Raw genomic sequence first — 12092 nt, 5'->3', positions numbered from 1 at the left:
ACCCCTTTCGCCCCTTCACCGCTGATTCTTCCTATGCTTCTCTCTCTCTTCTACTCACACCTCTGCGAACCCCATCCTTCTCCCTGCCCCCCCCACCTCCCTCCTCTTATCGTGGCGCTGGCGTGAACATCGCCCGATGAACCCCCCTCCCGTTGCACATACGTAAACACACAACGGCACAACACATACATCCGACCCGCCAAATGCACAAACAAAAGCTCCCTTCGCATCAGCACTAATCCCACTGCAGCCTCTCTCATCTGTTCCTCCTTTCATCTTGTAATCTCTTTCTTTCCTCATTAGGTCTCGTTTTTGATTGGTTGCACCTCCCTTCCTCTCTTGTGGGTATTTACGCACCTCCCGCCGGCCACCCCTCGTCACTCCTTCCGCATCCTGCCCCCCCTCCCTCTCTCTGTGTGTGTGTGTGGCACGCGCGTGCGATCTCTCTCCTCCTCTTCAGCTGGCAATCCTCCGTTTCGGGGCCGCTACAAACGAAGGAAAAAGGAGAGGGGCAAACCGCTACGAAAAAAAGAACAGATACGGCAAGACCAAAGAGGGGCTCTCTTCCTCTCCCTCCTCCTCTTTCGCGGGTCGCTCATCAACTTTTTATTCGCTCCCTTTCGTTTTCGCTTAGCCTGCAAAAGTACAGGGGGCATACGGGCGCCGCTTTTCTCTCTTTTTTCTTCCGGAGCGCTCTCATAGTCCGTTTCACGCCGCATTCCGCGCTCGGCCGTGTGTGTGTGTCTGTGTCTCGCCTCTCTTCGCTCTCTCCTTTTTTTTTTCGCATTTGCTCCAGGGCGCCAGATCGACTTGTCTCGTGCTCCGCGGCTGCCCATCGGCGCTGCCTTCTCCGTGCCCCACGCCGCCGCCTCCCTTTTCCCTTTTTTCCTTTCCATCTTACTTCCTCACCTCTCTTGTCAAATCGGTATTTGAATGCCCTCCCGTGGAGTGTGCGCCACCTCGTTTCGCCATTAGTGCCGACCTCTAACCGTTTTCGCTGTCCCAGCCCGCCTCTCTTTAACGGCCATTTTTTCCTTTTTTTTGTTTGTCACACCCCTGTTTTGTGTTTGGCGCTCTTGGGCTTGACCAACTTTTCCGTCACTTCTCTCCCCCTCTCTTTTCCTCTCTCTGTATTGCTTCACCCAAACACACAGACACGCGGCATCTCCGTCGGGGGGAAGACGTCTTTGTTTCCCACTTTACGTTTGTTTCCACACCTGACTCACACTCATTACCAACTCCTCTTACCTTTCGCCTTCCGCTTCATCGCGCCAGCCGCTGGTCTCGCACGCACACACACACACACTCTCTGTGTGCCTCTGCATTTGTTTCAGTGCTTTGTAGCCTGCCCCGCCCTCCTCTTGCATAGCTTTCCCTTTGTTACTTCTCTGCATTTCTTTTTCACTCCATACGACTGATAACAGCGCTCCACCAAACCAACACGCACCGATTCACTCACTCTCTCTCTCTCCTCTCTCCTCTCATTTCCGTCTCCTTTTCCCTTCCGCTCCAGCGTATTGGCTCTCTGATCTCGTTCTTTGCTCTTCTCGCGTGCACCGTCTATTCTCTGTACGGCGCCTCTTCCCACACCCTCTTCTCTTTCCATTCGTGATCCACTGCCTCTTGGCCTGCGTGTGCGCATGTTTGTGTGCGTGCGTGTGTGTGCATAGCCCCTTCTTTTAAATTCGATAGCTTTTGGTTCTGTTTTCACCTGTCACCGGTTTCATTCACCTATATATAATATTATATATATATACATATTTATCTGTCTGCCTCTCTCTCCTCTTGCAAGGAAAAAAAATCTCGTTGCGCGCACAGGCAGGAACATTTTCTCTCCCTTCTGTGTTCTTCCCTCCCGCCCTCCCCCCTCTGCCGGCTATTGTTTCGTCTTTCCATTGCTTCTCGCGGCGCATCGGTCGTCTTTCCCTCGGCACGCGTATCGCCCGCTGCAACTCCTTGTTTGCGAGTGCTATCACGCTGTTGTGAGCAACTTCGCACATTACGCCGCTGCCGCCGCCTCATTGTTCTACTCGGAGCTTAGTGGGGCGTGACAGGGCATTCCTTCAAACAGTCATGGATGAAGGATCGCGGACAAACACCTCTTCCATAACCACGCCTGGTGCGCCCTCCACCATGCAGCCGATCTCCTACTCCTCAGCCGACACGAGACGCGCTGAGGGGCTCCTCGACAGCTCCAACATTGCGACAGCAAGCGAAAGCGAGGCCAACCTCCGGCATTCAATGCCACAGAATAACGGCACACTGATCCCGCTTGCTGAACCGCAGCACACGGCCGAGAACAATGCTAGCAGCACACAGCTCGGCGCGAAGGATACGCCTCTGGGCCTCATGCCGCGCTGTCTCTCATGCGCCCTCTTCACATCTGCCGGGCTGCAGGAGATCGACGACACCTATGGGCGCTCAATGCAATCGACATCCGCGGCAGGCGCGCTGACGGCGGCGCAGGGGTGCGCGGCGGCGGCGGCGACGCTTCAAACTTCCTTTACTCCTGGTGCGAGCACATCTATGACGCCTGCGCCCACTGAGGTTCAGAGTGCGAGCGATTCACGCCCGCTTCCACAGCACCGCTGGGGCGGCAACAACGACAGCGGCAGCCAATGCGCGTCATATCGTGGCGCTGATCGCAGCAATAATGTCAGCGGCTGCGGGCTGCGGCTCGTCGGTGATGATGTGGAGTGGCTGCAGAGCACCTTCGAGTGTAGTGCGTCCTCCCCACGCGAGGAGGTGCAGCTGTCGTGGCGGCACCTGCAGCACCAGCAGTACACAGGCACCAGCAGAGCCGCGGGCGCGATGGCGCCAACACCCAGCAATGACGAGGTGAGTGCCGTTCTGGAGAACATGGGTGGAGCTCACTACCATTTCGAACGTGCCGTGCAGCCGCCGTCGCCGTCGCAGTCTGGTGGGTGCATGAGCGCAGACGAAGAGGACTGCCAAGCAGCGGCTATGCTGTGGGCGGCACAAAAGATGGCCGCCTTTGACTGATGGAGCGACTCGCGGCACGCTTGCGCGTGTGTGCCGCTGGATTGCACATCCTCGACTTCCTTCCGTGCGAAGTGCTCACATCGCAGCCGATGCAGCCCACAGTGAGCCCGCAGTATCAGTGGGCAAGCGGCGAAGAGGAAAGGTAAGTTAGGGTAAGAGAGGACTCATCGCGAATGCGTGCGCAAGTGCACGTGGGGCTCCTCGGGGAGCTGCAGCGGAAGGGTGGTTGTGGTGGTGTAGTGTGTGTGGGGAGGGGGCAGGGGAAGGCGACCCTTTTGTGGACGACGGCTGAGCGGCTGCATATGCGCTCCTTGATATCCGCATGATGCCTTCATAGCGTGCCACAGTGTAGCGCTGAGAGATGCAGTGGCGCATGCCCAACTCCCAACCCCACATAATCCGAGGTAAGGCGCGTATACCTTCTCGTTTCACTCACGCCCGTTCTCCTGCCGTGCTATCTTGCCTTTTCAGCCGCACGCTGTTTTTCAGCGGCGGCGAGACACCCGCCTCACCCGCAGGAGAGGAGAGGCGAAGCAAACGAAGGGGAACAGGCTGACATGCACCAGGCTGCGAAGGAAGCGTTTTAGGCCGGCGAGGGGGTTAGCAGAGACTATCTGGCCGGACGCCGCGGGCTGCCCTCCCCTGCGCCCCCCAAGGCACACCGAGACACACAGGTAAAGGGAGGCGCGCATGGTGTGTGTCTGCGTGCGTGCGTGGTGGGGGGAGGGAGGGAGGGGCAAAACAAAAAGAGAAACGCACCCGAGAAGGAGCAGAATGCGTTCGCACGCTTTGCCACTCTGTCGACGCCCTTTCTTTCTTTCAGCATTCTTATCTTTTATTGGTTTTCCAATTTTCCTTTTTCTCTCTCAATGGCCCGGTGTGCCCCCTCCCTCTTCTTAAATTTCTCCCTTGTTGCTCTGCTTCGACTTGGAGTTCGGACACTGGTGGGGGTGCCCGCTCACTCCCCTGTCGACATCCTTTTCGTTTCTTTTTCGACTGCCTCCTTCGGTCTTCTTCTCTTTCACCATAAACATGTTCCCCTCCCCTCCCTCTCTTCCCCAGGCCTTCGCCCGCGCGCCGGGGGTGTTCGCTTCGTAAGTGTGATCGCATCTGTTTTCGCCTCTTTTTTGTTTTCCGTTTCGTTTACCCTTTCCGTCTTTCACACGTTTGCTACCTAAACGAAAAGAATGCAAACATAAATCGAAGAAAAAAAGTGAGAGAGAGGAACGAAAACTAAAAAGGGTTGGGGGTTCGATGCCATGCGATGGAGTGCGGCACTGCCGGCGTCGCGTGTGTCTTGGACGTGTTGCCTTTCTCCGCCTCCTTTTCTTTTTTTCTTTTCGTTGCTGTGGTGTTCTCTTCGCGCGTGTGTTCGACTGATATGTCTTCGCCCACCACCCCCTTTGAGTACCCCTTTTTTTTTGCCTTCCCCCGCGTTTCCTTCGTTTTTTTTTCTGTTTCCATTTGTTTCATTGTTTGGTTGTTCATTCGTTTTGCCAGTCTTCTTACCTTTTCTCTCTCCTCTCTCCTCTGTCCCCCGTTTTTTTTCCTTTCTCCTCTGCACTTCCTAATGATCTTTCGATGGCGTGCTGCCACCCGTCTCCCTCACGCCTTGGCACGTTTCAGAGAAGCTCGTCTTCGTTTTGGGGGTGGTGGGTCGGCGGGGGAGGGGCGCTCTGCCCATCCCCCACCCCCTCCTCCTTTTTGAGCGCGCCTCTCGTTTTGAACATATCAGTTGTATGCACATATGCGCCGTGGTGCCCGCGTCTGACGCCTAACTTTCTAATGTACGTCTCCACGTGTGTGTGTGTGTGTCTTCGAGCACTTAGCTGGCGAGCTGAGCGTCGGCTCCTCTGCCTTCGCGCATGCTTGGAATGATCGTCTTCTGCATCGCAGAGGCGGAGCAGGACGAAAAAAAATGTGTATGAGCACCCCACACAAGTGTGTACGCTCGCGGAGGGCGATACGCAAGCCCTAAAGGACGCGGGGAATAGAGAGGGAAAGGTGGAGGCAGGGCTTCTCTAATTACGTAGATGAAGGAGGGAAGGCGCGAGATGAGTCAGGGGTGTCAAGGAAGCTCAGCGCGCCTATATCCTTCTCAGACGATCCCGCCCGCACACACGGACTTGCACAGAGTCTTGGGCCTCGATGTGCTCGCATGGAAGCGCTCTTTCACAGTCTCTTTTATGTGTTGCATCAATTTTATTTTTCTGCGAAAGTCGCCCCCTTTTATGCTTTTCTGTGTACTGAGTGCATTCGCTTTGTTTTCGGGCTGAGCTCTCTACATCTTTTTCACTTGCAGCTTTCTGGTGTGGAACTTGCGTTGTCCTCTCTCCCTTTCTCTTTTGCTGCCGCTGCTGTGCTCTGCGCGTATGCGCACTCTGTCTTATCGGCGGCGGTGCCGTGGTGGATGGCGCCTATGAGTCTTTCTCTCTCTCTCTTTTTTCCGTCTAAAGGGAAGCACAGCGCTTCTAATGGTGATCTGAGACGCACAGAAAAGGAAAAAAAAGCACAGCGAGGCTGCAGACGTGTCTGTGCTGTCGAAACGCATCAGCAAATGAGCCGAATAACCCAGGCGAGAAAGGGGAAGCGGAAGGGGCGGTGGCCTTGTTGCCGTAGCAAGTTGTGCATTGATACAGCCGCACCAATGGCTGCCACGCGTATCCCGCGGCATCTACGCGCGTAAAAGAGTCTTATGTGCCCAGTGACGTTCAAAGAAGATGACCGTGAACGAAAAAGAAAGAGGAGAAGAAAGGTTTCTTGTGATCCATTCTTTCCCTGTCCGACACACATACACACAAGAAACAGCCGGCGAGCATGGGCCTTGGCCTCTTTGCCCACATCCTTCCCCCCTCCCCTTCCTCCCTCTCTGCGCTCTCCTCCGCCGCCCATCCTAAAGTTTGCCTCTCCTCCTCATATGTTTTCCGTTTGCGTGTGTTTCTTTGGTCCCGTTGTCACTCTTCGGCGTCGGGAGGCGTGCGGGCAAGAGGACTGCGTGTGCGTGTGTGTGTGTCTGGAGGAGGGGCAAGGGGTAGAGGAGGAGACATGCAAGCGCGCATGGACGTTTTTGTTCGCAGGCGTAAGAGTGGGGAGGGGACATTTTTGTTGCCCTCGGTGGGGGCGCGCCCTCTTTGTCGCACGAACCGCTCAGTAGAAGTCTGGGAATGCCTTGCCGGTGACACAACGCTTCGAGGAGAGCGGGCAGAAAAGGAAATGGAAAAGACCATGACGAGGCCACGAGGGTGTGTGCATGTGTGTGTGTGTGTGAACCTCTCCATGGAAGCTCTTCGTGTCACCGCCCCCCCTCTCCCCCTTTCCTTCCTGTCCTCCTCTTCTCCTGGCGTGAGGGATGCCGTCCGGCGTTCTCTCCCACGTTTTCCTCCTTTTTTTTTCTCATTCGACGTCGTTGTCATGCAGTTTTCTATCCTCGATTCGAACATTGTTTTTTTCTCTCTCTCTCCCTCCCTCGCTCACTTTTTCACGTCTTACGCGGCTGTACGCTGGCGTGCCTTTGTGCGTTTTACGTTTCGGCAACTCTCCCCCGGCAATGCCCCCCTTCGCTGCTGCTGCTGCTCTCTCTCCCTCTGCCCGCGGTGGGTGTAAAGTGTCCTCTTTTCTTCGTCGTTAGCGTTCGCTTTTGCCGTCTTTTTTTCTTTTTCTGCTCCCCCTAAGTGAAAGTGCTGATGGAGTGGAGAGGAGGCACGCTGAGAATCAAAAAGATGAACGCCTACCCATGGATCAGCGACCGTGACTTACCCATGCCCTACATCGTATAGTGCCCCTCCCTTCCCCTCCCCCCTCTTCCACTGGGGAGGCGAGACAGGGGCAAGCACCTATGTATGAATGTATGCCTGTGTGTGTGCGCGTGTAGAGGAGCTGACTATATGTGTGTATGCTTGAGTGTGATATCCTCCTCGCATCCTCATGATGCACAGACGCATACGCGAGACTTGCAAGAAGGTCACCGTCCCCACCCATATGGAAAAAAAACGAAGTAAGGCCACACCCGATGCAAGCGTGCAGGTGCAGGTGCGTACACTCGTCTGTGTCCTACCTCCGTGTTGAACAGCAGCAGCCAAAGGAAAAACAGCTTAGAACAAGAGAAGTGGCAGAGAAAACACCAGCGGAATCACAAGCCTGAGCTCTTTTACTGTCTCTCTGTCTCTGACTCCGTTATCAGGGGTGAGCCCACCCTTAGAAACAAGAAAGCACGGAGCGATACACAGAGAGGGAGAGAGGCTGACAAACGCAGACGCAGATGCCGTCCGCGCACTTGCTCAGATTCTGTGTTGGCGGCGATTCTTTTTTCTTCTTTTTTTGAATTCGTTCTCTTCAGTCGGGCTTTAGGGGGTAAACAGGTCAGGAGCTGCAAAAGGGGGTGCTGACAGACACACACACACATGCACACACAGACGTAAGCCGAGTGAGCAGACAGGGAACGAAAGGCTGCGGCACATACATACAAATATGTACGCAGAAGAGAGCCGATTCGTCGCAACAGCGAAAAGCAAAGTGAGCACAGAAAATTGATTTTTTTTTTGCTGTTCGGCGCGACTCACTGCACTCAGCGCCTCTCGCCTTTGTCTCTCTTTCCTTCTCCAAATGTGCGTGCGCAATTATTTTCTCTGAGCTCCGTCTGGCGTTTTCTTTTTATGCGTCACTGCTACCTTTTTTATGCCATATATATATATATGTGTGTGTGTGTGTGCGTATGTGTGCTGACGTGTGTTCGTGTGTCACCACCCCTCCCTCTCCTCTCTCTATTGTGGTGGGTGTATGCCTTTTTTTTTTCGTCTCTGCATTTATTTTTACGGCACGCGTGTGCTCTGTTCGTCGTCCCTCTTCGCCTTTGCGGTCCTTTTCGGTAGGCAGCGGCACCTCCTCGGCCGGTTATTATTTTCTTGCTTTACCTTTTAGTGTGGTGTTTGATTTGATCAGTCTGGCGTGTTTCCCAAAGTCATGAGAAGGGGGGGCGGGGGGCAGGCGGAAGGGCCTCATCACCATCCTGTATGCGAGCGATCTTTCTCTTTCACGCTGGTGCGTCTCGTTCATCACTTTCGTTGTCCTTTGTGGGAAAAGAACAACGAAAAGAAAAGCAAAAAGGGATGCAGTCTCTCTTACCGCTCGTCTGTCTGTCTGTGTCGGCCTGCGTGCATGTTTACGTGATACTTTCATCTTTTCCAAGAATCTATATGGATAGATGCATATATATATGTATATTTATATACCGATACCCCCCCCCACACAATCGTATATCTATCTATATGTACACCTCAGATATTTATATACACACATATATATATATACCCTTCTATATACGCTTCTCACTCGCCTCTATATAGCATTCTCAGTTGGCTTCTCCTCCTCCCTCCCTTTCCTTTTTTTTGGCAGTGTCATGTTTGCGCTAACGTGTATGTGTACATGCTTGCATGTGTGTGCGTGTGTTTGGTGAACTGCCATTTCCCAACTCCCCTCCCCTTCCCTCTCCCCAGCCGCCACCACAGATCGTCACGTATGACCTTTTTCAAGCCCTTCTGATTTCTTTCAGCTCTCTGTCTCTCTCGCTCTCACTTTGCCATGTGTGAGGGCTCGAACGTGTGCGCCAGTGCGTGACGGTGCCGGTGTGGTGCGTCTGCACGTGTACGCTCAGCTGCGTTTAGGTTCAGGCCCTCTCTTTTTCTTTCGTTTTCGAAGATAAGTACCTTTACATATATGTTTTTCACACGTTAAAGTCACTCGCTTCGTTCCAGCAGAATCTCCCACACGGACCTCCATGTGAGCACGTGATGGTGGTTGTCTCTTCCTCTGCCGGTGGGCTCTTTTCTCTACCAGCTGCTGTGTGGTTGTAACCACACCTCTCATCTTGCACGGCACGTTTCCTTTTTTTTTCTCTCTGGTTCTTGTTCCTTCTCTTTGTGTGTCGAACTCTGCCTGGTTCCGCGCTCTGTACGCTCATCTCCGTAATCTTTGCATCACGTCTTCCCTCCGACCGCGTTCTTCAGCGCTCTCTGCCCCTCTGTCACCCCCACCCTTCCCCCTTTCTGTCTTTATGTTCTGTGCCTTGTAATTCGTTTCCTGTCCTCCTTTGTTTCTGTTGTGCTTGTGAGTGCGTGCTTACCAATGCCGTACGACATGCTGTTTCTCTGCTGTTGATGCTTTCCTTTTCTTCGCGTCACCTTTCGCCTGTGTGTGCGCATCACGAGCGAAACGGAGATGCGCGCCGCTTTCTCTGTTCTTTTTTTCAAACTTTCTGTTTGTCGAGCGCTTTGAATAAGACGGCTGCCCTTCCCCCCTTCCTTTCCTCTCCTTTATTCCAGTCGACCCGCTTTGGATAGCGTACGCGTATTTCTATCTTCCCCCTTATTGTTTGAGCTGTTTCCAAGTAGCTGCCTCTATACCTCTTGCTCACGCTGTGTCTGACGGTCGTGTCTCGCTTACATCTTTCCTTTTCCATTTTTTCCCTTCATTCATTCATTCATTCTTCTCCCTCTCTTCGGCTCTTATGCCCTGGTAAGCGGCTGGCGATACGGCAATGCCCTTCGGCCACAGAGACACACCAACGACCAACATATACACAGGCTCACATACACGACCTAGCCATGCATGCGCGGCCGACAAATGGGTTCGTCTGCTGTTTGGCTCAGCTATGCGTTCTTCCTCCGCTGTGTTGTTCTTGACTCATTGTCTTCGCTTCTCGCCCCCTTTTTTCCCAACTATGTATTATGTGTCCTTCTCGCCCTCTTTTCTCCCTTCTCTCGTGGTGACCACCCACCACACCCCTTCATCACCCCATCACCTCTCAAGCGAATGTGCGCCTCTTTTTTGTGTTTGTTTGCCATCGAACGTCCGACTTGGGTCTAAAGTACGCCGGGATGAGAAACATTTCGCTTTAATAGCTCGTTGGAATTCCACCCCCCTCTCTCTCTCTTCCCTCTATTTATTTATTTATGTCACCGACCTCTGACCCTCTTCTTTGTGCTGTATTTGACGCGTGTGGTCGCGGAAGTATAAAGTTTCGCGTGTGTTTTTACTCCCCTCTGCGTGCGGTGTACAACTTTGATGCGGGGCGACTCATGCGGTCATCTCCCTCCCCTCCCCTCCTCTCTCTTCTTCTCTCCCTCGCGGGCGCCCGCCCCTTGGAACGTGTATGCGTGCACCTATGCACGCATACACCTGTGCGAGTGCGTTAATGTATATATATATATATAATGTGCGAGAGCACGTATACAGGTCGAAGGTGGAGGCGATAGGGGCGTGCGTCCAGTGACGGCACCGTGAAACGAAAAGGCGAAACGGACGAACATAGCAGAAATACGCGTTCTCGAAGAGCGCAGCGCAAACATTTTGCACGCGAGAGGAGGAAGGAGAGGGAGGGGGAGATGCTGACAAGGGACTTTCGCTGCCATTTCGGTGCGTGTCTGCAACTTTGCTTTCGTCTGTCATATGGCTTGCCCAGAGCCGCAGCGCTCCCCACTGCGCTTTTCCCCCTTTTCTTCCGCCCTTTCTTTTGGATACGCCTGCATTGAATCGCTCATGTCCTGTTGGTTTACGGTATCCTTTCGTTCTTGTCCCCTCTCTCTCCCTCCCTCCCTCTCTCCGCTCTCAGTGTCGCTCACTCTTTCCTTCTTTCTCCTTTTCGTCTTTGATCGGCCGTAGATTTTTTTCTTTTCACCTCACTATCTGTAGTGGCACCCACGTCGCAGCTCTCTCTTTTTTCCCCTGTTGTGCCTGAATGCTCCGGATCACCTCCCCCCGCCCGCTAACAGCCACACGCCTCTTTGCGCTTGTCATCCCTCCCCCTCGTATCAGAGACCGAGAGAGAGCCCCCCTCCTCCCCTGCACACACCCACACAGGCAGAGAGGCACATTTGCGCAGTCGTGTGCAGTTTATTCCTTCTCTTTTTCATTACGGATTGCACCTGAGCGCACTCTCGAAGCTCTTCTCTCTTCTCTCTCATGGTGTACGCGCTTCACACACACACACCTCAACAGATAAATAGACGCACCACGGCTTGTGGCCGAAATCCTCAATGCGAGTAGGAAAGCCAACTAAGCTTCATGGAAACGCCTCTTCCTCCCTACTCTCCGCCGCAGTGCGAGCTCATCCCTTCCTGCTTCTGTCCCTTTGAGTGACTGTTCAAGCGCGGCAGTGCCCCTGTCAAGCTTACCTGTCAAGTCCAACTGCTTCGCCATGTCCCCGCTATCCGTCTCTCTCATCCTTCTTTTTTTTTTGTTGTTGTTGTATTCCGCTTCTGCTGGCGGCATGCGCGGGTACATGTGTGACGATGCAGAGCCGGTTGGATGGCGGTAAGAGCTGCTTGGAAACAGCAGGGGAGCAGAAGGAACTCGGGCGAATGCGCAGCTTGCGTATTGGGAAGAGGCCGCTCTGCGCTATGTGTAAGAGCCTCTTCTTTCTGCGAGCCCTCGTGCGTGGTGACGCGCTCGCACGTTTCCCTTTCCTCGTTGATTGTCTGGCGTTTCTGCTTCGATTTCCTTTGTGACTGGGCTCTTTTTATGCGCGCGTGTGTGTGTGTGTGTGTAGAGGGGGATTGTGCGCTCACGCTCAGCCATGCATGCGCATCCGTGCACACAAACACGAAGTGAGCGGGCGAGTAGAGATTTTCTCTAGTGTAGATGTGTAATGGGCTTGGAGACGCAGTGGCGTTCGCGTCGGTTAGTAGCCGGAGCATCCTTGCGCTTCACGCAAAGGCGTGGAGACGTCGTTGAGGCGGGTAGCCGGTACGGGGCTCATGGCGTTGATTCGAATAAGGTAGGAAAGTTTACGCTTCGTGCAGACTTATTCTCTGTATCTTCGCTCCGTTTTAACATTGGCTCTTCGAATGGGGCGCCCCTCAGGCTCACTTTCTAACGCCTTCTCTCTGCCCCTCCGCCGACTCGCTTCCCATTCGATGCGAGCAGCAGGGGCGTATTCATCTCCATCCCCCTTTTCTCTCTCTCTGTCTCTTTCTGTGGACCGATGCATTTTTTTTCACCTTTTTTTCCCTTTCGTTCGACCTCTCACTGCGCTGTACCCTTTCGCCTCTCGGTGAGCTTCAACAGGAGGAAGAAAAATGTGCAAGAGAGCGGAC

General features: G+C 53.8%; 1 protein-coding gene across 1 annotated transcript; it reads left to right on the top strand.

Annotated features, from left to right (window-relative positions):
* Positions 1-2073: 2073 nt before the first annotated feature.
* LSCM1_07857 (uncharacterized protein) lies at positions 2074-3003 on the top strand (the record flags this gene model as incomplete). The annotated part of the gene is made up of 1 exon (XM_067325212.1): positions 2074-3003. One exon carries the CDS (start codon positions 2074-2076, stop codon positions 3001-3003), a length of 930 nt encoding a protein of 309 aa, XP_067180425.1.
* Between the last annotated feature and the right edge of the window lie 9089 nt (positions 3004-12092).

This window comes from Leishmania martiniquensis, chromosome 12, assembly GCF_017916325.1.
Source record: "Leishmania martiniquensis isolate LSCM1 chromosome 12, whole genome shotgun sequence".
Taxonomy (NCBI): domain Eukaryota; phylum Euglenozoa; class Kinetoplastea; order Trypanosomatida; family Trypanosomatidae; genus Leishmania; species Leishmania martiniquensis.
This window is presented reverse-complemented; position numbering and strand designations above follow the sequence as displayed.